Source organism: Saimiri boliviensis, chromosome 19, assembly GCF_048565385.1.
Source record: "Saimiri boliviensis isolate mSaiBol1 chromosome 19, mSaiBol1.pri, whole genome shotgun sequence".
Lineage (NCBI taxonomy): Eukaryota > Metazoa > Chordata > Mammalia > Primates > Cebidae > Saimiri > Saimiri boliviensis.
The window spans coordinates 10019715-10047271 of record NC_133467.1 but is presented as its reverse complement, the minus strand read 5'-3'; the positions used below and the strand labels follow the sequence as shown (position 1 = coordinate 10047271).

Here is a 27557-nt window from a genome sequence, read left to right as displayed (position 1 = left end):
AAATCCCAGACAGAGCAAATAAGACAGGTATGTAAACAGAGAAAATAACTAACAATGAAAAGTCACAAATTAAGTACCAAACAAATCGAAGTCGCAAGTGCTAAAATCTAAATTTCCCAAAAGGAACTATCACTGAATTGGGAATTGAGAGCTCAGAATGGCAAAGTCCAACAGTAGTCATAACAAAGCAAAGCAAAAAACAGAATAAACATCTCTGTATCCCACTTTCAGTATCTTTTCCCTTAAAATGGAAACACTTGGAATCACTAACGTTTTAGTACGGTAATACTTGAGATGTTTGTATACTGAACTGTATCCCAAGGTAACGGCTATAAAATTTATAAAATTAATAGATTTGTAAAATAAAATAAATACTAACCCCACTAGCTATAGTATCTGCTCATTTCAATCTTGTATCCTAAACATAAGTGGTATTAAATAACTTTTTAGTTGTTTAATAAGTGGTATTAAACAACTTTTAAATGTAGAACCAAGAAGCATCTCAGCATCCAAGGGGCACTACCATTTCCACAAATCGGGGAAGAAGTGTTCAGTGCTTTTTTTGCTTATGGGATCTTGACAGATCTAGGGGCTGGTAGGTAGGTTCCTGTCCTCCTGACTGGGACTCAAATGACTGGGTTTAGAGATGGTACTGGTAGCAGTATCTATTACTGCAGAAATTAGTAACAAGGAGCTATTGTCCTGCTTTCTTGAGAGGTTTAAGACAAAAAGAGAAGAAAAGGAATAAAATGAAGCACGAAGCAATCTAGAATCTGGTTCCTTCTGATTCTGTGTTCTTGAGTCGCAATGCAATTTTGAAAAGGACACCTTTTAACTGAAAAAGTAAAAGTATAAATTACTTACACAAAGCTTGTTTACATTGTCTATTTGCTACACTGAAAAATCCCTAAAATATGTATAATTCTTATTAACCTTATATTTTGTGGATATAATCAGTTACTCAACTTTAGTAAGAAGGTCTTATATGAAAAGCTGACAAATTGCTTTTAACTGACTTTGAGGAAATGACATTGCAAAGTGTGTAGTACCTCTAAAGTTTATATAAAAGTTTAAAAAATGACCATTAACTCTTACATTTCTGTACAGTACACCCTTCTGAGTTAAAACCATTAGTGCTGTCAATTACTATCAATTACATGTGCTTATTTAAGAGAGACTGATTACACAAATTTTCACAGGCAAAAGCATACTAAGCATGTATTAGAAAGGATGCGACAGCAGTTACTTTTCTTCTATTGTCCGATTATAAAAAATTATTTTTTAAATTTTCTTGATACTTCAGAAGATAAGAAAATAATTTAAGTTTCTTTGTTATACCATAATGCTCATAGTATCTTTTGTTTCAACTCTTTGCCTGCTTCTTATGTTATGGCAAAAGTAAAGAAATGCTAGATTCCTCAAAATCTAGCACCTCCATTTATAACAAAAACTAAAATTATTTACTAAAAGCAAACTAAATTAAATAAATGTTTATATATTGTTTTAAAAAAACTTGCTTTTAATTTTAATATACTTGGAAAAAAATTTTGTTAAAATGATTAACAAATTTAACTATACTAATAAGCAAAGAAATCTATATTAAAATATTGTTCAATTTTTTCCTCAAAAATTGGCAAAATAATAATATACAGTATTAGTATAACAGTAAAAATGACATATGTACTTTTACACAACGCTGATGAAGTAAAAAAGTAGAATCTTTCTGGAAAGCAATTGGGCAGTAAGTACCTGATGTCTTAAAAAGCATTCCCTACTCTGTGACTTATTACTTCCTCTTCTAGTAATTTATCCTAAGGAATAAATAAAAAATGCGTGAGAAGATGTATATAAGAATGTCCACAGAGGCCAGGCACGATGGCTCACATCTGTGAGTCCAGAACTTTGGGAGGCCAAGGTGGGAGGATGTCTTAAGCCCAAAAGTCTGAGATAGGCCTGGGCAACATAGTGAGAACCCCATCTCTACAAAAACAATTGTTTTTTAAATCAGCGGAGCATGGTGGCACTCGCCTGTAGTCCCCGCTACTCAGGAGACTTAGGTGGGAGAATCACTTGAGCCCAGGAGTTGGAGGCTGCAGTGAGCTATGATGACACCACTGTACTCCAGCCTGGGGGACAGAGGGAGCCTATCTCAAAAAAAAAAAAAAAAAAAAAAAAAAAGAATGATGTTCTCTGGAGAGCTATTTAAAATATCAAAGTAGAAATTTTAAAAATAAAAGATTTCATTCTAGTCTGTTTAATTTTTCAAAAAGTGCTAGTCATAACTCACTAAATTGATAGGTAAAGCACTGCCCTATATCATGCTGCATTTCCAGTCAAAGTTGACTACTTGATGGAGGAAATGAGCCTTATTTGATTTGATTTATATTGTTAGAGAAGTGATGCCAGGTGATAGAGTTGGTAAACGTAAAGGCATGGAATGAAAAAAAAATTTAGAGACTCTGGGGACACTACAGATCGTTCTGGCTGAAACGGAACAATGATTTACTGGGATATGGAAGTATGAGAGAATGTCAGGAAGTCTACCGCCAAACTACAAAGAATTCTGAAAGTTAAGGGACACTCAATACAGCATGAAGAGTCATACAATTTTTGAAGATAATTTGACAAAAATGAGATTTTAGTGATACTGGTTTTTCAAGTGCTCTGAAGCATAAACCAAGAGAGAAAACAGTAAGATAGGTATAAGAAAAGAAAAAACTGGACAGAACTTGCTGATGGCTGAGGTTATCTGCCTTGGACAAGAGGGGAAGAGTAAAAGCTCTTTCGATCTTCAATGGCTTGTTTCCCTCTTTAAAGATAAAATGTTCTTAGGAGAAAACCAATAAAACTCCTTTAACTGACTTTGCTGCCAACTCTCCTTTGACTACCAACACAGAAGAAATCTTAAAACGAGTGGTTCATTCTTACTTCCTTTCACCTACTTTGAATCCTTTTGTCTTTATTCTACCACACTACAACTTCAAAACTCTGTTTGTATCCAATTCTCAAGTTTTCTGGAACATCTCCTCGTTTTGAAGTTCCCTTCTTTGGATGTTATAATACTGTACACTACACTACATCATGATTCTCCTTTTGAATCTCTGTGACTTTACTTTTCCCTGGCTGCCCTTCCTCCTCATGCCCTTCTCTGTTCTGTGAGTTCTCTCTCTATCCTCATCTTTGGAGAGTTAACACCTATATACTAACTGCTTCAATTATATCTTCTACAGAAATAATTCTGTACCCAAGTTCTAGTCTAGCATCCATTCTTCCTTCTGCAGCATAATCTAATCTATGATGTAATAAAACATTAAAGCTTAAATGATATATACATACAATGGAATACTATTTGGCCATAAAAAAGAATGAGATCTTGTCATTTACAACAACATGGATGAAAGTGGAGGATACTATGTTAAGTGAAATAAGCCAGGCACAGAAAGATGAATTTAGAATGTTCTTACTCATTTGTGGGAGCTAAAAACTAAAACAACTGATCGCATGGAAATAGAGAGTAGTAGACTGATGGTTATCAGAGGCTGGGAAGTGGAGTTGGTGGGGTGGGGAAAAGGGGATGGTTAATGGGTACAAAAACAGATTAGACAGAATGAGTAAGATCTAGTATTTGATAGCACAACAGAGAGACTGCAGTCAACTGAAATGTATCATACATTTAAAAACAACTAGAAGAGTATAATTGGAATGTTTATAACACAAAAAAATGATAAATGCTTGAGGTAATGGTCACCCCATTTACCCTGATGTGATTATTATGCACTGTATAATTGTATCAAAACATCTCGTGTACCCTATCAACACATACCTGGTATGTGCCCATAGAAATTAGAAATAAAAACTTTTTTAAAAGCTTAAACTAATTTAATTCTCACATCACTTAGAAGTATAATCAGTTAAATGAAATGGCAATATAAATGCGTTATATAGCTTTGAAGCATTTTTTTCAGCCTCAAACAGGTGAAGAACAATGGCTCTGATCACAAAAATTCATTCTGCAAAACATCAAAGTAAGTCTATAAAGACGTGTGTTTTTCATAAGTACTTACTCTTGGATAAGGAAGGCCACTGGTAGTGTTGAAAGCCGGTAAAAGTTTGTAACCTAACTGCTTTGCCATTTGGAGAAGTTCATCATTGTACCACTGCATGTATTCACCTTTTTCTTTCAGCATGATTGCCAGGGAGTGCCCACCCAAAAGACCCCTAAGATCACAGAGATCAAACATTATCCGTATGTTATAGAAAAACTAAAAGTTACCATCTAAAAAGATGTGGGTACTTTGTTATACAATTTAACACATTTAAGGAAAGACAAAATTATTTAAACATTATTTACTTAACACTGTCTACTCATTTTATGGCAAACCATTACAATTACAGAGTCAATACATTTTTCTTAAAAGTCAGATATTCTATCCTGCTACGAAGTTTTCAGCATTCTTAAATAACTTAAATTTTCTTAAAACAAAGAAAATCCTAGATATTACGTTCACAAAACAAATATTTTAGCAAATTTTAAATTTAAAAATTTCGTATCACCATGAAATCTTTAGCTCAGAATATTATTTAAAAAAACCTCTTACTCTGTATTAAATGTAATAAGATTAATAAACTAGTAAAACTATGTAACAATTTCTTATCTTTAATTAAGAGTAGACTCACTTTGACCAAAGGAAATGAATTACAATAACAAAGAGGTAATCAAAACTATAAAAATTAAATCATGTTGAAACTTGAACTGATAAATCCTGTAATTTCATCTTTTAAAAATGTCACAAGAGCATTTCAAACTCTTTGTTAAGAGGTAATACTATAAATTCAGTTTCATTTGGCTTATCTGAAGAGGTGCTTGGCTAAGGTTAACAAACTGTGTAAGCTAGTGAAAAACCGGTGATGCAGCTAACATGACTCATGTTCAACCTATATTCCCCTTTTAACAGCAAATATTACCTTTGAGTCTAGAGACATCTGTGACTGATTTAATGCAAGGTAATCCCACAGCCTCTGTGTTTCATAATGTTCCAACTTATGTCTTTGAAACACAAAAAACTTCTTGCATGATTACCATCAAGAAATAAACAGTATAACCTAAACTTTCTGTTACTAAAATTACAGCCAGGCCTGTAATCCCAGCACTTTGGGAGGCCCAGATAGGCAGATGACTCGAGGTCAGGAGTTCGAGACCAGCCTGGCCATCATGGTGAAACCCCGTCTCCACTAAAAATACAAAAATTAGCTGGGTGTGGTGGCGCACACCTGTAATCCCAGCTACTCAGGAGGCTGAGACAAAAGAATTGCCTGAATCCAGGAGGTGGAAGCTGCAGTGAGCTGAGATCATACCACTGTGCTCCAGCCTGCGCGACAGAGTGAGACTCTGTCTCAAATAAATAAATAATAAAATAAAATTATAGCTTTAGTGTCTTTCCTACTTACCCCAGAACTCTGATGTTTGTTTCAAAGACTGATACAACTACATCGTTATCTAAATTAACATCTCTTAAAACTTTTCTCACTGCATCTTCAAATTCTTTAGTTTTATTTAATACCTAGGAGAAGAAAATTATGAAGTAAAGTTATTTTCTACCAAGTCAAGGAGAAATGTCCTTAGAATAAGCTATTAAAAGTCAGTCTAAACTCTAGAAAGTGACATATACATATAATATTTCCTTTATTATAAAAATGTAATGCCTAAAACTTCAAAAAAAGTAATTATATAGCATCTTTATATACTTCTTTTTTGCACACACTAAAATATTATCAGGACTTTGAAGCTACCATCATCAGATCTGTTAACTGGATTCTTAATGACCCCGGCTACATGAATGAGCTCTGCTAGAATTTGGCTTCTATACAAAATGTTGTGGTCGAGGACATGCCATAATTTGAATTCTGGTTCTTTCACTCACTACTTTTGTGAACCCAACCAACTTACTTCCATTTCTGAGCTTGTTCCTTCATCTATAAAAAAAAGAAATACTGACTCTTATAGGGTTGTTTTCTTAAATGAGATAATGTATGTAAAATGATTTTAGTAGAGTGTCTGACTGAAGTGCTTAAAATAATTACAACTATTAACCATGCAGATCCAGAATCCTGACTCAACTAAGAACTGTGTGGGTTCCTGCAATGAGCGACTTTGAAGCTACCATCATCAGATCTGTTAACTGGATTCTTAAATGACCCAGGCTACATGAATGAGCTCTACTAGAATTTAGCTTACAAGTCAAAACAAAAGGAAAACACATCATATTCACCAGATACCATTTTAAAAGCTGCTTTTATTCTGAGAAGAAAGCACTTTTTCAAGGCATGTTCACCTGGTCCTAAACCATACAGCCCCTGCTATCTTCACTATCCCCAACCTCCATACACATACACATTTCAGTACCACCTTGTGAATCTGATTCTTCTCCCTAGGTGTATCTCCTGGGACTTTTTCCCTCTTGAACTCTTCTCTATCTAAAAAATAGCTTTTCCCCTTTCTCTCCAAAACTACAACAAGGAAGAGTAACAGTTCCAATGCCATTTGTTTCAAGGAATAATAAAGTAGAAAGAGAATTCTCCTTGTCCACAATTAGCTAGAAAATTAATTCTTAACAATTCCACTACTTAATGAGTTTCTTAAGCTCCTAGCTAATAACAAAGGATAAACCCAGGTCTCATCCTTTGCCCATTATCTTTGTCTCAATATGTATTTCCAACAGATTTCATGGGATGTTGAATCTAAAGGTAAGCTTAAAGCGTATCTGACTCCATTACAATCAACAGAAACTAGATGGCTGGAATTATGAACAGTTTAAAGATTAAACTATGACAACAGTAATTCTACTTCACAGATTACGGTTACGACCAAAATGAAAAAGTAGGGTTGTGGGTACTGTTACAAGTGACATGTCCCATTAATATTTTCAAATTACTAAATCGCAAAATGAAAAAGTAATCACAGGTCAGGTGTGGTGGCTCATGCCTATAATCCCTACCCAGTTTCACACCTGTAATCCCAGCACTTGGGAGTTCAAGACCAGCCTGGCCAATATGGTGAAACCCCATCTTTACTAAAAATACAAAATTAGCCAGGCGTGGTGGTGCGTGCCTGTAATCCCAGCTGCTCGGGAGGCTGAGGCAGGAGAATCACTTGAACCCGGGAGGCAGAGGTTGCGGTGAGCCGAGATCGCACCATTGCACTCCAGCCTGGGCAACAAGAGCGAAACTCTGTCTCAAAAAAAAAAAAAAAAAAAAAAAGAAAAAGAAAAAGAAAAAGAAAAAGTAATCACAAAGGCAATGTAAATTCAAAATATTAATACTTGTATTGACAAAATATACAAGATAGCATTCCTTCTAAATGTAGAAAAAATTTTCAAAGTCCTTTAATTTCCTCTAATTCTTCTGTTTAAACTAAAAAGATAATGTTTAAGATAGCTATAAAAACTAAAAATGAACTTTTTCATTTCAAAATGATGATGATATGTAAGTTTCTTTGGGTATTCCACTTGAAAAGGCTGAAATTTAAAGATTTTATAAAGAGCCATTTTTAAAATGTTTCCAAGACATTGTTAGTCTTTCTTCTTGACTCCTCTTGAAGACAGTTTCAACAAACAGGAGCTGTTACTCTGATTCTGAACCAAAGATCAGAAAGAAATATTATCTTAGAGTTAATAGAGACCAATATCCAGTCTAGCCCCTCCTGAGGTAAAAACTGGGGCCCAGAGAAGTTAAACAAATTGGCCAAGGTCATATATATAAATATGTGATCACTTCATGTTACTTCCTGTCACAAGAAGACAGAACTCAGGTCATATCACAGCTGCATAATGCAAAGGTAGTCTGCTGAACACCATTAGACAGCATACTAGGAATGCAGACTCTTGGGTTCCATGTTGGATCCAATGGACCAGAATCTGCATGTTAGCAAGATTCCTCAGGCAACTTGTAGTACATTGCAGTTTACAAAGCACTGTATCATTGTACAGTGGTTTAAAAAATTAGCATACATCAGAAATACCTACAGGCTTGTTTAAAAACAGACTGCTAGGTCTCACTCTCAATGATTCTGCTTCAGTATTTCTGGGATAAGGCCTGGAAACGTATAGTTTCAAAAAGTTCCCAGGAAATGCTGATGCTGCTGGACCAGGGACCTTATTTTCAGAACCAATGCCAAAATGCATGATTGGTATAAACTGAAGGATGTAACATTTAGAAGAACTAATGGCTGCCAGATGGATCTGTAAATGCAGGAAGTTATATAGTCTAGAAAAACTTTTTCTCCTTTTTTTTTTAAAAAAGGATCTTGCTCTGTTGCCCAGGCTGGACTGCAGTGGTACAATCACAGCTCACTGCAGCCTCAACCTCCCTGGCTCAAGCAATCCTCCCACTTCAGCCTCCCAAGTAGCTGGGACCACAGGCACACACCACTACACCTGGCTCTCCTTCACTTCTGATGATATTTTAAAAAACATACATGCTACCTCAGGTCCATGTTCATAAGAATCAACTAGGTGCTGGCAGAGAAATGATGGGGAACCGGCTATATATAAAGCACAAGATTTCAGAATAAGAAGATTACAACTTTAAATGCACCTATGATTTTTTTCCGTCACACAGCTCTGCTCTTCATTTACTCCCCAATAACAAAATAGATCTAATGTGCATAAACCAGCTATAGTCACAAATAAATAACACCATTCAGTTTTTCCCAAAGTGGTAATCTGTGCCTTCCAGGATATTTCGTATATATTTTCTCTTCCCCTATTATATGAGGAAAACCTCAGACCAATAAATCGAAAACAAGGCACACAATATTTTCTTTTTCTCATAGTTACTGTAATATATTTTGCATATTCCATTAATCTCTGAAAAATGAAGCTGTGACTTTCAAACCTTGACAGCTAAAAAGATCTAAACAACCATGATTTTCTCAACCATAACTGCATTTTTGAACCAAAGAGGTTTTGAAGGGATGCCCAGTCCCACTCCAAAGCAACTAAGTCGAATAGTTTAGGAGGGCTATTTTTTTTAAATCACAAGTGATCAAGCTGCTTTTAGAGTTGAGAATTTTTGTTCTAAAAAAAACATACTCCAGTGAAAGAAGAATGCAGAAACAATATTGAGAAGAAAAGCCTACTTCCAAAAAATTTCTGACACCCCAAAGGTTTTCTGTTTTGTTTTTTAAATATTAATCAGCACATGGGACATTAACTGGAAGTTGGGAATTATGCCTTAAGGAAAATTCTCACAAGCCTACTTTTATGCCATAATGATCTCAGAACAAAAAAAAAAAAAGATTCTGTATTTAGAAATCGTGGCATCTGGAACTCAATCTTTCCCCTGTCAGCACCAACAGTCCTGAACCGGAAATGATTAAATTTCTGCACTACATGAGGCTGAAAAGGAGTACCAAGAAGTGACCACCTGGTGCTAAAAATCACTGCCGGGAAAAATTAATTTTTGCTAATGAACACAGAAGATAAAGATTCTAATTTAACAATTTTGGTATCATTGTGGCATGTCATTATTGACAATATCAATGGTATTTTCTAAAATTACTTTTTCCCAAGAGTTTCAACCTCCTTATCCAAAGCAGGGAAAAAAGGTCCTTCCTAATTACAGTGCCACTACATAAGCTGACGTCTCCATAAATTATTTGGGCATCTCCGTTACCTTACATAATTTCCATTTGAGATCATCAACTGAACAGTGTAAAATATTTATTTAGAAGCAAAGATCAGAACATCTTTAATTCTGAAGGCTTCTATTTCATACTTACTATGTTATGATTATATTAATAATAAAGTGTACATATCATGAAATTAGTAAATCCAAGAAGAATCAAACCTACCACAAGAGTGTCCAAAGAATCAATCAGTGTCAGGGAAAATCTAAGAAACAAGTGTAACAAGATATAAAACGTTAGAATTCGAACTAGTTTATGAATGTACAAGTAGACTTATCGACATTCCACTGACTGGTAGTTTCTATTAATTAGAACTTCTAGTACCTACAGCACAATGTAACCTATAAAGCTCTGAAAGAAACTGAAAAGCCTTTACATTTACGTTCAATCAATCTACATATCTTCAAGATGCACAGAAACATTCACTAGCTCTGAAAACAAATGAAAATATTAAAACACCAACACTGTCTAATGTGCTTTCTATTTTAAAAATTACAAAAAAGTTATCTATTTTTTAAGTTTTATGCAGCTTAACAACTAACTTTTCTCTGATCTGAGATGTAAACTGACTAATCTTTTATGAAAGATAACAGAGAGAATAAAGGAATAATACATAAAACAGTCTTTAAAAATTAGCCAATCCCTAGAAATACTATTGTATGTAAACCGCCTCTAAAAGTCCTAAGACTTGGGAACCCTGAGATGCCACGCCACGCCTGGTGTTAATACTCACTTTCCCAAGGCATCATCAACGTCACCCCGACTTGGCTCCTGGCCTCTGACTCTACCTCTGCAGGTTAAAGGCATAAGTTCATCAGCAGGGTAAGCATGTTCCTGCAAGAAAACTTTAGTGAGTCACTTAGGAAAATGAGAAAAAGCCCACACCATTTGGAGAACATAACTTTTTCACAATTAAAAAAATAATTGTCAAAAGTTGTACTAAATTTACACCCTGAAGAATCTTTGAAAACCTCTTTGATTACAAATGTAATACATGTTTGGAAAAAAGTCAATACCAAAAAAATTTCTTTAAAAAACTGATAATCTGCTTCCCCTCCCCTCCCTAGTTTCACTTTCTAGAGGTAACTACTGATAAGACTGGCATCTGTCCTTCCAGATTTATTCCATATACAAATACATACACATATATTATTCTAAAATTTTATAAACAGGTGTTCATGCCGTATGCACATATTGCTCTAAAATTTGTTTACTTAAATCATGGAGTTTTCCCCCCATGTTATTAGAATGTTACAGATGTACTCTATTGCTTCTAATAACTAAAAACTGATAATATTACTAATATTTAATGAGTACTGAGATTCTAAGCACTATTCTATATACTTTAGTTAATATAATTGTCGCAATGCTCTGAAGTAGATTCAATTATCTCCAATTCACAGATGAGAAAACTGAGGCCCAGAGACAGCAAGTAAGCCTAGATCGCACGTCTAGTAAATGATCCAGAATTCAAAGCCAGGTACCCTGACTCCAGAGCCTATCCCCTTAGTAGCACCCATTTGTCAAAGTATCCCTTTACTGATGAACACATAGGTTGATTTCAATTTTCCACTACATAAACAATGCTGCAATAAACACCTATGTGCATGTATCTTTTGAACATACGCCAGTATTTCTATGAATTAAATACCTAAAAATAGACTCATTAGGGTCAAGGGTATGTATAACTAATTTCTGATAAATGTTACAAATTGAGGACACCAACATACACTCAATTACATTTTCATTACATAGGAAATGATCAAAAGTTCCCATTTTGCCAATCTCCCAGGTAAAAGATGGTATCTAAAGTTTCATTACTAATAAGGATAAACATCTTTTTGTATTATCCATTTCTATTTCTTTTTAAAATGTCTGTTTATCTTCCACCCATCTTTCTGTCGGTTGTTTTTTTGGCCAAAAGACATAAATATTTTTCTCTTTTGTTTTGCTTTTAACTTTATCTTGCTTTCACCTTACGGTTTCTGGCTTTCAAGCATGCTTTAAAAGGATACCCTGAGCCTCTGAACAGCACACCTGTAATTTTAAAAAAAAAATTTACTCCATGTGGAATCTATTTTCATTTATAATATGAGATAGGAATGTAATTGTATTTGCTCCCCAAAATTAGATAATTATCTAAATACTCCTTTTAAAATAATCCATCCTTTCCCCATTGGCTTGAAATACTGGGTTCCTTAGTTGAAAACTTTCCACAAACACGTTTCTGTAGTATTTATTTGTTCTACAGATCCACTTGCCTATTCCTACTCCAAAACCATTATTTAAATTATTTTATCATTAAAATAATTAAAATTAAAATCACTATTTTAATGCTTTTAATAAAGGATTTTAATAAAAGTAAAATTTAATTATTTTATCATAAAAATCAATATCATAAAAGTCAACAAACTATTATTTACTTTATAAAAATTATTTTATCAAGTTTATTCTTCTAAAAAGCTTTGAAATTTCCTTAAATTCTACTGAAATTTTAATTGGAAAAATCAAATTTGGGGAGAATTGATATCTTTACCAGTTGAGTCTTCCCACTACAGAATACAGATCACTGTATTAATTCAGATCTTCTTTTATGAATTCAGTTTCATCCTGTAGGTTGCACTTATTTCTTACTACCTATTAATAGGTACTTTAGAGTTTGGATTACTGGATTTTTGTTATTTTAAGAATGACCATGACAGATCATTTTTGGCGTAGATAGTAATGAAGTACATGGAAGAATCTTCCTTCCCTACCCACTTACAAACACAATGAAATGCTAAATAAATGGTACGTAGTTGAGCTTGAAAATAAGAAATTTTCAAGTACCAAAATTAAATGGTGGAATACAGAAGATAAAGCTGCACTGACCACAAAACAGGTGTTAGGAATAAAGACAGATTTTACTGGGAGTCATGCTAATGCCCAAAGGGCATAGGAGTTGATGCTGGTGGCCCTGCATACATGGTCACGAGCCACAACTAGACTCTTTAAGTTGGGTAGTTGCTTTTGTAAAACTGGACTAGAACATTTCTACCTGCTGGCCATGGATCTTAACAGAAAAGAAAAAAACAATGAAGTCCTGCTGATCTTTATATTCCCTTCACCAAGGGAGAGCCTCTGAAAGATTCTTCTAAAATTAATAAAATAGAATTATGAGAAATATTTTGAGGTTAGAATCATTGTATTAACTACATGTTTCAACTTTAGGTAATACTAACTCCCTGCGCCAAGAATAACAGGATTAACACACTCATAATTTTCACCTTCAATACAGGATTTTTGACAGTTATGTTATCACAGGCAGTCTCACTTTGTATGGTCTCGCTGTGCACAAGTTTCAATTACTACGATTTCATTACACACCGAACAACATGGTTCTAACTTCAGTTATCATGATATATTAACTGCAATTACATAAGACACAAACTTTGATGCTAGCTCTTTAGTCCACAAATCACTACGTAAGTAACATGCTCATCATGACCAGAATCAATCACATTACTTCTTTCAACGTCTGTCAAGGGAATGATCACTGTGTTTACTCAGTTCACAGGGAGATGAGTGTATGCTGCCTCCTTGGCATCCCATGATAATCCTACGTAAGTTTACAAAAATGAACAATCAAAGGGGAATTGGCCAACAAAGATGAGAGTTCGGCAAAAAAATGAAAAGCGACAACACGAAGTGAAATTTGAATTGAACGTAAATGAGGTTACAGACAAGACAGGTGACATGGGAATGTCGACACCGCCTCCGTTCAAGAGACTACAGATAAGCGGCCAAAGAAACTTAAGGAAGGCCAACTTATGGACACACATAAGAAAGCGGTTGTGACATAAAGTTTGAAGATGTCACAGAAAAAGTTATGCCTTCGAAAAACTTCCCATTAAAGAAATTCTCAGAGATAGTTCATGACACAGAAAGAGCAAAGGATAAAATATTTGAAGCTGATCCAAATTTAAAGGAGTATGACAATTCGCCAAGGGTAGAAAAGATGCTGCTCCATATCTGAAGTTATACAAGGAGAAGGCAGCAAGGAAAGCACGTTTAAACTACTCTTAATGAGATTTTTGTTTAAACAAATAAATAAGTAAGGCCAGGTGCAGTGGCTCACGCCTCTAATCCCAGCACTTTGGGAGGCTGAGGTGGATGGATCACCTGAAGTCAGGAGTTCAAGATCAACCTGGCCAACATGGTGAAACCCCATCTCTACCAAAAATACAAAAAATTAGCTAGTGTGGTGGCAGGCACTGGTAATCCCAGCTACTCGGGAGGCTGAGGCAGGAGAACTGCTTGAACCCGGGAGGCAAGGCTGCAGTGAGCCGAGATCTCGCCACCGGACTCTAGCACGAGACTGTCTCAATATAAATAAACACATAAACGAAAGCACTTAAAATTTCAATATTTCTAGTATTTTAAATTACTGTATAGTAAATAACAGTTTTGCTATTTTTTTCATTTCTCTTATATTTATAACCATCTGAAAGAAAATTTGTGATGTTTTGACAAAGATTTTGAAGGTTTATAACACCTACATTCTGGTCTGGAGCCGTAATTCCCCAAGTTGCTAGTATTAGAACTCAAGTGGAGCTGACGCATACCATTTTTCTAAGGCTTCTCCAATTTCTTAGATGTCATTTTGTTCATCTCTTGATTGCTTGGTGTATTTCAGTATTTTATTGCTTATTTGTTTGTTTTAAAAGAGAATCATGGGTATTGTAGTTCTCTGATATTCCAGGGTTGGGTTGTCTTTTGCCTTATTTGAAGAACAGTTTGGATAGTTATAAAATGTTTAAACATTTTTTTTTTTCCTTAAGAAGTTTGAAGATACAGTTCTATACTGTTCTTGCATTGTTGGGTGTTGCTATGGCAAAGTTTCTAAGACTAGTGTGATTTTTTGTACCTTGTATATAACTTGTTTTTATTACTTGAATGCCCATATGATTCTTAATTCTTGAAATTCAGCAAAAATATTCCTGATTCCATGTCCAACTCTCTCCTACTGCCGCTCAATCAACTTATTTAGATTCCAAACTCATAGCAAATTAGCAGCAGAAATACAGACTAGTGGCCGGGAACACTAAACCCACAGGAAAGGGAAGAAAAAAATACACACAGAAGGGTGGGAGGAACACCAAACTTTTAAAGCAGGCTAAACAACACTCTGCATTGAAGATGGCAACCCTTCAGATATTCAAAAAATTGAGTGCTCTGTAATGATTCATTCCAGAGTAGAGGATTCTAGGCACAAATGTTTTGATATTATCAGAATCCACATACAGTTACCAAATTCTGAGTTCAATACCATGGAATTTTAATATCATACATAATTTTTCAGCATAAATTCCTCAATACTTTTTTTTTTTTTTTTTGAGACAGAGTTTCTCTCTCTCACCGAGGCTGGAGTATGGTGGCACAATCTCTGCTTACTGCAACCTCTGCCTCCAGGTTCAACAATTCTCCTGCCTCAGCCTCCAGAGTAATTGGGATCACAGGCGTGAGCCACCACACACAGCTAATTTTGTATTTTTGAAAAGACCGGGTTTCACCATGTTGGCCAGGCTGATTTTGAACTCCTGACCTCAGGTGATCCACCTGCCCTGGCCTCCCAAAGTGCTGGGATTACAGGCATGAGCCACCGCACCCAGCCCCTAATTAGTTTTACATGTGTCTTTTCATGTGTCAAATTCCTCACTATTCTTTTATGTGTCAATTCCACCAAAACTGATTTCCCAGAATGTACATTTTTACTGCTTTATAGTTTTATATTTAACACATATAAACAACACTTAGAAACCAAGAAATACGTAAAGTGCAATAAAATATATATATATATAAAGCCAAGAAATATGAAATTTTAAAAAAAGTTCCTAATGTATTTTGAAAGAATCTTTGTAAAAGATCATTCGAATCTTAATTAGGTTGTAAGGACTTCCTTACTATTTTAAACACTGCGTAAAAAACTTCATACTACAGTTTATAGGGTTTTGTAACACACACACAAAACCTCTGTCTGAAATTAATATAAATTCAAACCCTAAATTAAATATGAAATTCAAATCCTGAAATTAATCTAGATAATAAAAATATTAATAGCAACTGCAACCCAGAATAATCAAATAAGGGAGTTTCAAACCAGGTGTAAAAATACTTTTGTCTCTTTGTTTCAAGATTAAGAATAAAAATACAACCACATCCTTTACTTAGGGTTAACCACAAAGCAAACTACAGACAGTTTGGACAAATTCAGAGCAATGCATACGTGGCAAATTAACAGCCTTATCGAGCTTCAAACATCCTGGCTATTTGAGGCACAGTAATACCTTCTCTTTCTTCACAGTGTATTGTTGAGGGATAAGTAATTCATACTGATATGACTCAGAGCCATCAGAAATATTTAATAATTATCACTCAGAAATAAAACTCAGATGATAAAACAGTCCTATACAGATTTAGCAGAACACGTGCCTAGCTGAAAGCAAAGACCGAAAGTAAAATAAAATAAATCATAATAGACCCTCCATATTAGACTCTAAATTTACTAGGGCTTTGAGGTTCTGCTCTAAAACACTCAAGTCAAAGCAGCATAAAAAACTGACTTTTTGCTTGTAGGTCTGAGAACTTCAACAATTTTAAAAAAGAACAACAAAGCTGAAAGATTAAACTTCCTGAGTTCAGGATTCACTATAAAACTACAATACTTGGGATAATGTGATATTTGTATAAGTGTAGATAGATTCAACAAAACAAAATACAGAGTCTAGAAACACACCCATGTATACATGATAAACCATTTTTTTTATACAGATGTCAAAATAATTCAGTAGGGAAAGATACTCTTATCAACAAATAGTGCTGGAGTAACTCAATACCCACATTTAAAAAAATTATATAAATCCACCTTTACCTCACATCATTTAAAAAATTAACTCAAAATCAATTATAGATCTAATGAAAAAGCCAAAATTATGAAACATCTAGAAACAAAGAAAAAATCTGTGACCTTGGGCTAGGCAAATATTTTTTAGGTAGGCTACAAAAGGCATGAATCAGAAAGATAATAAACTGGACTTGATCATAATTTAAAATATCTGTGCTTCAAAAGTTCCTGTTAAAAAAATTAGAAGGCAAAGCACAGAATGGGAGAAAACATACGTAAAGTATATATTTGATAAGGGACTGATATTCAAAAAATACTTTTATAACTCAGTAATAACAGAACAAAAGACCTGATATTAAAGTGAACACAAGATCTAAAGAGATGCTTCATCCAAAAAAAGCATATATAAATATATATATACACACACACATATGTATACATGAATGTATACACTATATATATATGAATAGCAATAAGCACATTGGAAACCTTTTCAACATCATTAATCATCAGGAAAAATCAAATTAAAATCACAATGAACTACCACTATACATCCAATAGAATGGCTGAAATTAGTAAGACTGAAAATACCCAATGGAAGGACACAGAACAATTAAAACTCATACACTGCTGGTAGGAAACACAAAATATCATAGCCATTTTAGAAGAGTTTGGCATTTCTTATTAAGTCAAACTTAACTTACCATATGACCTAGTAATCCTATTCCTAAGGGGGAAATATATGAAAATATATGCCCAAATAAAAACTTGCACTCACAGGTTGACAGTGGCTTTATTAATACAATAATAGCCAAAGACCAAAAATATGTCAAATAACTTATCAACCAGTGAATGGACAAAGAAATCATGTTCTATTAAATCAACTGACACTACTGAGCAATAAATAGGAATTAAAATGAATCTCCAACAACATGGATGAATCTCAAAAGTATCATGCTAAATGAAAGAAAGTAAATCAAAAGACTGTGTATTGTATGATGCTATTTATATGAAATCCTAGGAAAGAGAAAGCTACAGTGACAAAAAGCAGATCAAGGTTGCTAGGGGTCAGAGGTAGAGAGAAGGAATTTACCACAAATAACTGTAAGTTACATTTTGGGGGTGATGAAATGTTCTATATCATGATTGTGATGGTTAAAAGGCTGTATACAATTGTCAAAACAGCACTGTGCACTTAATTTGAAATTATTATACCTAAAAAAGATGAATTAGCCGAATGATCTGGTTCTATTCAGTTAAAATTCTATGTAGAGTTTCAGAGTGTAATTACAAAATGTTTTAAGAGGATACTACAGAATTTTTTGTGTAATTTTAGTAGGGTTTTAGGATGTTCTAAAAGCAAAGGCCAAGAACTATGACTCATACATGATAGTCCCCCAACAGTCTACACAAAAAGAGGTAAATATAAATTTATATCTCCCTTACTCCCATTAGTACCATGCCTAGAATACTTTGCTTACAGAATTACTGTTTTTGATGAACAAACCATTAAAGAGAAACACTGAGTACAGAGTTTCAGATGGGGATGAAAAAAATTCTAGATAGATGCACAATATGAATGTACTTAATCCCACCAAACTGTACACTTAAAAGTAGTTAAAATGGTAAATTATCTATTATGTATATTCTACGACCATAAAATTTTTTTAAAACATTGGGGGCAGGGGTGAAGCACCCCAAAGAAAATGCACATAAATCTAGAAATGCACAGGAAGTTCATTTTAAACCAGTTCCTCTGGTTGGATTAAAAAAGACTATTCTGCTGTTGCTTTCACAATAGCAACCTTAACAGTAGTTATCAGGTACAAGTCTACTAAAATAAATTGTGCTTACCAACTCTTTCCAAGCTTATTTGTAATGTTTAGGGCTCTTACCAGAATACAGTTTTTGCTTATAACAGTTTGAGCTGTCTAACATAGACAGGAAAAACACCGGGAGCTCTAAAAAGGTTCTACATTTGGATGGCCCAAATACGTGTCATTTTGTCATCCAAATTAATCTGCAAACAAAACTGAACACAAACACTTGAAACATGTTAATAGAAGCCCTAAAGTGACTGTGGTCTGGGGTTAAATAAGGTGTCACAAGAACTGCTAAAATAAACATCAAATTCATATTATTTGGGAAAAGAGAAAGCCATCTGTGCAATTCACTGTGGGTAAACTGCAGTCTGACTGGGGCTAGAGATTTGTCAAAGTAGTTGTTATAATGTTAAGAGACACGCCAATAAGTGAGAAAAATCAGAAAATCCTTAAATATAAGTCCAGAGATGGCAGAGATGTAGCAATCTACCTAAAGCTGGGAGGATATTTTTATTAAGAAATATCGTTAATAGAACCTTCTATTGCAAAACAAAAAATAAGTTCAATGGTCACATGCCAAGAACAGCAAAGAACGTATGTGTTTTAAGCAAGTTCTATACGCTATCTGGAGAACAAGTTCTGAGTTATAGGCTAAATGGATTTAGGAGGGCAATTTCAATTTAGGCAGTGAATAAATAATAATGATAGTAGTCACTATCTGTAGCAGTAGTAAATTCTTACATCATGCTTCCTATTTGCCAGACACTAGTTCTAAGTATTTTCATTATATTAATTTGCTTAATCTAACAACATTGTGAGGCAGGCAAACCATTGTCTCCGTTTAGCAGAGATGAAGAAATAGGCTCAGCAAGACCAGGTAACTTTCCCATTGTAACCCAGATGAGAGGCGGCAGAGCCACCTCAGGGTGTCCTGTTCCAAGTCCAGGGGTCTTGCTCTTAATAATACTATATTGCTTGTCTTTGGAAAATACCACTGCTTTCCTGGGAAGCAAGAAGGTTAAAGGAATTGTTCTCGTTGTAGATCAGAATGGCGGTAATATTAGAAAAAACTAGTGAGAAATGAGGAAAAACGTTCAACATTTATTAAAAGCCTGCCATGTACCAGGTAAACATTTTAGCATAGTAGGCAACTGACTACAAAGAAGTAAACAGATTTGGAGGCCCTGAAATTCACTTTAAACTTGTATTTTTAAGTTTAATATTTCTTTGCATTAAAAACACAAAGATACATCACAATGATCAAAGGCAAAAAAAAAAACATTATTTTACTTCATCTACATAAGAATTCAATTCAGTTATTTCAAAAAATGTACTAAGCATTTATGTACCAGGCACAAGACATATAAAAGATTAACTTATTAAAAATTAAAGAAATTGGTTCCTGTTCTAAAAAATATATATATATCTACAGTCTACAATAACTCTTTGCAATTATTCTCATTTTACATAGAAAGACACTGCTCAGATGGGTTAAACGACCTGCTTAGGTCCAACCTGTAAATAGATAAGACAGGATTTGAACTCAAGCTCTTCTAACTCCAAACTCTATACACTTCTACCCTACAGAAAGCTAACAGTGTTTCTGAGTATAGGGACTGGAAAAAAAAAAAAATCAACTGACTTCAATTAACAAATATAAGGCAACTGTATTCTCATTATTTTAGCACTGTGTCATATTAGTTGAGAATTTGAGAAGAGGAAGTGTAAATTCTAGACTAAATCTTGGGTGACAGACCTCACACCGATTGAACACAGGGCAAGTACACAGCAAGAATCACTCATATTGTAAAAAAGCTGAACATTTAAAAATATGTATCATAGTGGACAGATATGGTCCCACTGGAAAAATAGAAGAGAATGTTACTTTCAGGAGTTCCCAGTCTCTGAAGCTGAAATCCCTCTCTCTTAAATCCTGTTAAGTAGTTAACCGAAGCAGAAAGTTACTCAGTTAGGTTCCAGGTCCTCTCAAGGCTGCCCTCAGCACCTGCACTGTCACAAACCCACTAAGGGTACTCTACAGTTAGAACACATGTATTGATATAACTTCCTGCCACTGATATAACTGTTCCACCTACAAAGAACAAGATATTGAAGATACCATACTTTATAGAGATGCTCCTATTCATTGTGAGAAATTGAACTTATCCAGCTATATGCTATTTTATTCAACTATGGAACTACATTCGTGAGTATGCACTTATGAGACGGCTAAGGTCTGAGGGTACAGCCTGGATCCACTTGGCCATCTCAAACTCATTAGCCTAGATTTGTTAAATTATGCTTTGCCCAAACTGAATTAACCAGGGATAAATGATTTTGAAAGAAATGTTAAGGGTAGACATGTGGGTGACAAAAAAAATTTAATTGAAAAAGAGAATGGCACAATGGCTCATGCCTGTAATCCCAACACTTTGGGAGGCTGAGGTGGGTGGATCACTTGAAGTCAGAAGTTCAAGACCAGCGTGGCCAGCATGGTAAAACCCCATCTCTGCTAAAATACAAAAATTAGCTGGCATGGTGTTGAACACCTGTAATCCCAGCTACTCAGGAGGCGGAGGCAGGAGAATCGCTTGAACCTGGGAGGTGGAGGTTCCAGTGAGCTGAGATCGTGCCACTGTACTCCTCAGCCTGGGCGACAAGAGTGAGATTCTGTCCCCCTACCCCCCAAAAAAGAAACATTAAGGGAATGACTGATGTCTTGAGAAATCAATTTGAAACTGTGTTTTTAACATTTAAATATATCTTTAAAAATCATCATATTCTAAAAACATTTATTAGGAACTCAAAATGTGCTGTCTCCAAATTTATAATATAAAAGAGAACAAGAATTGTCAAATATAAAATGATTTAAAACTAAAAATGCATAAATTATATATATATATATCTTTAGGTGTTCACAGATAACAGTGATTTTGATATATGAATATATTTGGTTAATATATGATTTTAAAAAATGGATTCACAGAAGCAGTTTAACCAGAACTAAAGTTAGTCCTCTGCCAAACTTTTCCCAACTACATTTTATAGGCTGTAATCATAAAAGAAAACCTGCTGACCTATTTTAAAATGTAAAAACAAGGTTATAAGGGATAACGGGTCAGGATAATATGACAACACTCTTTCCAAATTACACAAATATATGTGCAGAATTTTTTTTGAATTGCAAAATTTGCTAGCTATTTCATCTACATTATTACGCAACAGATCTCCAGAACTTTTCATCTTGTAAAAACTGAAATTGCTATTTAATCTTAAGTGAGCCCTAAAACATTTTTAAATAATACGAATCAGCATACTAGAAAGCAAAATATATTCAATGCAGAGTCCATGAGGATACAATTAGGACAAAGTCTAAGTAATAATCTCTCTTTTAAGCAATGGTTTTCTTCAATGTATAAATATTGTAAACTTTTTTAAATTAAGAGAATAATTCCCCTTAAGACCAGAGATAATAACTTCTTCATGTATATATCTACAATATCTAGCTACATAAAGCACTCAATGAACATTGTTGATACACCCAAGGAAGCTATTTAAAAACAAACCTTCATAATCTAATTTCAATTTATACTTACCTGTTCAATAAACTGGTTCCCTATGAACCACTATCAGAAAGATTATTTTTACCCTGTTTTTTAAAAACTTCCTTTCAAGAAACGTAATTGTAATTTAGGTTTCAAAATTCCCAGTTGACTGTGCTCACATAATAATCAGCTCACATAAATGGTAGGTAAAGATAAGCTTCCTACTTACCATATAGTTACCATAAGCATGATCAAACATTTCCAGTACTTGATTCCTAATTTTAAAAGAGCAGAAATGGAGAAAAAAAAGAGGTAAGTATAGTCTATTTATTATCTTTCAAAAAGTTAATTCTCCCTCATAAAAAAAATACCAATAAAAACGAAAGAAAAATTTAGGTAGAAAGGGACATAAACAGAGTCAGGAACGACAACAGTTCGCAGACAAGCTTTCAGGAAGTCACCACACAAAGCTGAGCCACACTTTAATGATTACTAGTAATTTATGTACAATTCATCTTACAATTTTTCCTAAGAAAACTGATGACAAATGCTGTAATCAGAGAAGGAAATCTGATGCAGAAAAACAATAACCTCTTAACACAACTATTTAACATATCTGTCATGAAGGGGGGGATTTTGCTGAAGAGCCCTTAAAAAGAACAATTATTGTTGCCATTTATTGCTTTCCCTGTATGTTCTACTAAAAGAAAGAAGTGAGCGGGTGTGTAGTGACATGAAATAACACTTTATGAAGCCTCTAATAACAACACTTTATGAAGCCTCTGCCTTTGCCCTTACACCGAATACAACCACTAACACCTAGTTAAGTACATGTGTTAATGTTTGTCACGTTTTCAAGAGATACTTTTTATGTTGTGCTCTACTTTTAAAAAAAACTGTCAAAAATCAAACAAATAGTATTCACCTCAAAAATGAGAAAACTAATGCTCAAAAAGAGATTTTTGTATTTTAGCTAATTGTTTTGCAAACTCTCCAAAACAGTTGTTTAAAATGGAAATGTCTGATCACGACACCAGAATTTTACTAAATCAAAACCTGTAAGGTTGAGGCTGAGGAAGCAGTCTTTCAGTCAAACACTCTCAAGTTCAGGCACTTAGGACTGTAAGAAACAGTGCAGGTTAATGGTATGACTAGACAAGGTCAAATAACTAGCAAAGGAAAAACAGCTTAGCAATCTTTTATTAACTTTTCAGCTCACTGCAACCTGTACTTCTCAGATTCAAGCGATTCTCCTGCCTCAGCCTCCTGAGTAGCTGGGATTACAGGTGTCCACCACCATGCCTGGCTACTGTTTGTGTTTGACCAACATCGAGACCATGTTAGTCAGGCTGGTCTCGAACTCCAGACCTCAGGTGATCCACCCGCCTCAGCCTTCCAAAGTGCTGGGATTACAGGTGTGAGCCATCACGCTCGGCCTATTAACTTTTCTTTTACCCAAGTTCCAATTACTGATGGCAAGAATTGAAAAAAGTGTTAAAGAAATTACTCACTATATTTTTATTTTGCCTCCTGTCATACTGCAATTGTCATTTTTAAAACTATAATCATGGAGGATGAAATACTGGTAACAACAGAGCTAGCAAACACAAAAGACCTCAGTTCCAGATCCTGGCTATGAGGACCAGCAAAATCAAGTACACTCAAACTTATGAAGTGAACAAGTTCTGAAAACTTTTATGAGTAATAACCATTTAAAAACATTTCATTACTTAAAAAACGACCTTACTACCACTTTACTAAAGCACTAATTCTTTGTAAGTTTATATATACATATATATATATAGAATATAGATCAAGTAATCTCAGAAAATTATGGAGTATTTTGAAGAATCCTGCTAGATACTTCCTATATTGCAGATGATAAATATCTTTCAAATGAGCTATATGATTTTTATATTTCTAGTTTACAGCTCTAGACTCTTACTCTGTCCTAAGTGGGGGGGGGGGGGGGGAAGAGTTTAAAATGTCCCTTTCAGGAACTCTTATCAATGAATGGAAGATGGAAGGTTTTTTTTCCTTCCCTGAAATGGAATACAAGATTACTACCAGGAAGTAGAAATTCCTATAATTGGCAATGGTAGTGCCAGGACATGTGTATGACAAATGATATAAGCTTACTTGCTAACTCAAATTTACAAGCATTCAATTTTCAAGATTAGCAGTAAATCATTATTGCATACAAGGAGAATACACTACTTTCCAATCCTTACATTTATGCAGCATGATAAGCAAATTTTAGACCATTTATTTGGAAGTGGAGCTAATATCGTTGCTCTAACTTACATATATAAGCCTAACAAAGTCACATTTAAATACAGAATAGTATAATATCATATTAAACAGGAAAAAAAGTTTCCATAAGGTTTTATATCTATTCAACAACTGGATTAAAATGTATGTACTGGAAATCAGACCCAGTTCAACAATGACATCTCTCTTAAGTCTCTTAAGTAATTTCTGTAAGTCAGCTTTTTCTAAAGTTACATCTGCCAACGTGCTATATAAAATGGATTGTTTTCTACTTTTTTTTTTTTTTTTTTGAGACAGAGTCTCACTCTGTCACCAGGCTAGAGTGCAATGGCACGATCTCGGCTCACTGCAACTTCCGCCTCCTGGGTTCGAGTGATTCTCCTGCCTCAGCCTCCTGAACAGCTGGGACCACAGGGGCGCACCACCATGCCCAGCTAATTTTTGTATTTTTAGTAGAGATGGGGTTTCACCATGTTGGCCAAGATGGTCTCAATCCCTTGACCTTGTGATCCGCCCACCTTGGCCTCCCAAAGTGCTGGGATTACAGGGATGAGCCGCTGCGCCTGGCTGTACTTCGTTTTTTAATGAAAACATAACAATAACAAAATATCCTCTGGTAGAATTTTAAAAACAAAACCAAAAAGCGTATTCCATGAAGGATAAGACTACATATAACCAGCTAAATAGTTTCACAAAGTATAGTTATTGAGCAAATGCTTACGATTCATGACAATTCCAGTCTTTATCATCTGTTTGATTTGTTGGGGGAGCAGGAAAGGGGTGGGGCATTTTCTGCTTTTTATCACAAATCATTATTTGGGCTTAAAAAAAAATGCACAGGTAAAGTTAATGAATCAAAGTTCAGTTTTCTGAAAATTTCCAGAGGAGAAAGCAGTCATATCATTGTGTATTTGCCATTTACAGCTCTAGATTCTTCCTCTACCTTTACTTAAGGGCAGAACACTCTTAAGTGCCTAAATAATCGTCATTTCACTTTCATAAACGATCTCAAAATTGGAGCTGAAATCTCAAGCCAATTTGGTTGAACCTTTCCAGTTAAAAACTAATTTTGGTCAAAAATAATTTATCCAATGACTCTTTTACAAATAAAAGTTTTAAAACAAATGGAGAAAGGGTGGTGGTCAAATAAGATTCTTGTTGTTCTTAGCCGACTTAATATATCCTTTCCAAGTCTAATGAAAGCGCAACACCCTGGAGAGAGCCTGGCTCTGGGATCAGAAAGACCTGGGTTTGAATATTGGCTCTACCAATTACTAACTCCGAGACTGAACAAGTCAACCCTGGGTCTCAACTTCCTCATTTGCAAAATGTGGGTCACACTCACTTCGTTGGGAAATAGGAAGGATTACAGAGATAACATATGTAAAGTGCTCACAGATGTATTTGGTAAAAGTTATCAATGATACATCAAATTTATAATGAGAGAAAATGTAAGATACTTGTTAGAGTTTACCGGTAATTTTATTTTGATGGTTGATACTTCAACTTTTTTCGATCAGGGATCTTTATTGCTATTTTATTTAGAAATGAATGCAAGACTCTTTGCAATGATTTAAATAAAGATGTACATAAAGTAAGACCTGATGGTTCCACCACCCTCCAGCCTAACCCCATGAGATAATCTTCATTCCACTTTTCTGAGCTTGGACAATTTTTTTTTTTTTTTTTTTTTTTTAAAAACGTGGGATGGTACTATACATATTGTTCTACAGCTTGCATTCTTTTTGTTTTGGAAATATATGCTGGATAGGCTTCCAGTGACATACTTCCTTATTAATGTCTGAATGTTACTCCATAATATGAACGTACCCTATTCAACCATTTCCTCCAAGGAACAGTTCTTTCAAAATGCACTTTTTTCTTTTTTTTTTTGAGACAGAGTTTCACTGTTGTTGCGCAGGCTGAATCTATCTTTACATTGAGTGCTTTTATTTTCGTAAGGTATATTCCCAGAAATAGAACTGATGAATCAAAAGACGCACAATTTAAATTTTAGAATATACTACCAATAAGTTACAGCAATTTACACTCTCACCAAACCTTTTTTTCTCCACACCTTAACTAGCCAGAACTGTATCCCTGTGTTTTATACTATATTTACTAACCTGATGGGCAACCCAGCTAGCTCCTCGTTTTAACTTGTTGCACCTCTAACATTTACGGAGGTTGAGTAACTTTTCATGCTTATTTACCACTTGCACTTCCTTTTCTGACTTAACCGTTCACGCCTTTTAACCATTTTCTACTGGTTCTTGGCTTTTTTCTTAGGCATGTGTAGGACCTCGTGTATGTTCTTATTACTGACTCTGAATTAAGTGGTGTAAATCGAATTGATAATTTTACGACACTTCCAAGACGGATAAAAACTACTAAGTATACCTAAGACTTCTGAATAATTTCCCCCCAAACATTCGGTTCTATCATGAAAATACAGTGCAAGAAAACACTGCAAGAAAATAGTAAAATGTGTAAAGTTCAAGTTCCAATGAACGCCCCCTTTTCCGTAACAGGTGTAAACATCATTTCCTTCACTGTGAGATCAGCAACATTTCCCAGCTGGAAGCTCACTCGTGCGAGAAAGCCCACCCTGCCTCGGAGGCAGCCGCAGGGCTCCAACGCGCAGCGAGGCGGGCTGGAGCCCCCTTCTCGGGCCACTGACATGGCAGCCGCGTTGACACACCGCACCCGGCCTCGAGCCTGCACATGTCACCGGCAGCCACGGCGCCACCCTGTCAGCCCCCCCGAGGTCAGGTCGCGGGCGGCGGCCCCCACCTCCCCGGACCCTGTCCACCCCACCAGGGTTCTCGCGCGGCAACAGCCGTTCCAATCGCGACAGGAGAGGCCACTACGCGACCGGGTCGCAATGACAGGCAACGCTCCTGTGGTCAGCCTCACCGAGAAGCCCACCCCAGGCTGCCAAGCACCCTTACCCAAGCTTCTGTTTCTCCTCCCTACTCATGGGCTCGGCCCCCGCCGTCCACACGGACGTGGCCGACACCAGGCAGAACGCGGCCGTCGCCGCCACTAGGCTCCATGGTGCTCGCTGGGGAACCGGGGACCCACAGCCCCGGCCGCCGGCTCCGCTCATGGCCCCGCGGTTCCGCGCACGCGCAGCTGCTACGCCCGGCCGGTGGGACACATTGCTGGACGCCGGTGGCCAGGGGGCTGCGAGCCGTGCTGAGACGGGGCGGGATGCAGAGTAACACGGGCGACCGCCGGCGCCAAACTGTTTCCCGAAGCCACCGAGCCGGTCCCCAACGCCAGCGCTGCCACCGCCCTCCGCCCTCAGTAGCCCAGAGCGCCTCCCCCAGCTTTCCGGTGTCGTAGTC

The 27557-nt window shown here is 35.7% G+C and overlaps 1 protein-coding gene across 9 annotated transcripts in view; it reads right to left on the bottom strand.

The window, feature by feature from the left end:
- EDEM3 (ER degradation enhancing alpha-mannosidase like protein 3) overlaps positions 1–27541 on the bottom strand; it is a 67136-nt gene extending 39595 nt beyond the window's left edge. For 4 of the 9 annotated variants that reach the window (XM_003925290.4, XM_003925289.4, XM_010336026.3 and 1 more), the window contains exons 1-6: positions 27159–27540; positions 22166–22211; positions 10419–10519; positions 9851–9890; positions 5449–5561; positions 4065–4218 (exon numbers count right to left, since the gene is read on the bottom strand). In XM_003925290.4, the coding sequence (XP_003925339.2) occupies positions 4065–4218; positions 5449–5561; positions 9851–9890; positions 10419–10519; positions 22166–22211; positions 27159–27316 (612 nt within the window). In that variant the 5' untranslated portion in view covers positions 27317–27540. Of the gene's footprint in view, positions 1–4064; positions 4219–5448; positions 5562–9850; positions 9891–10418; positions 10520–22165; positions 22212–27158 lie in introns of all 9 variants that reach the window. The other 5 variants (XM_039460053.2, XM_074389822.1, XM_074389823.1 and 2 more) reach the window with 3 other exon arrangements.
- Positions 27542–27557: the final 16 nt, after the last annotated feature.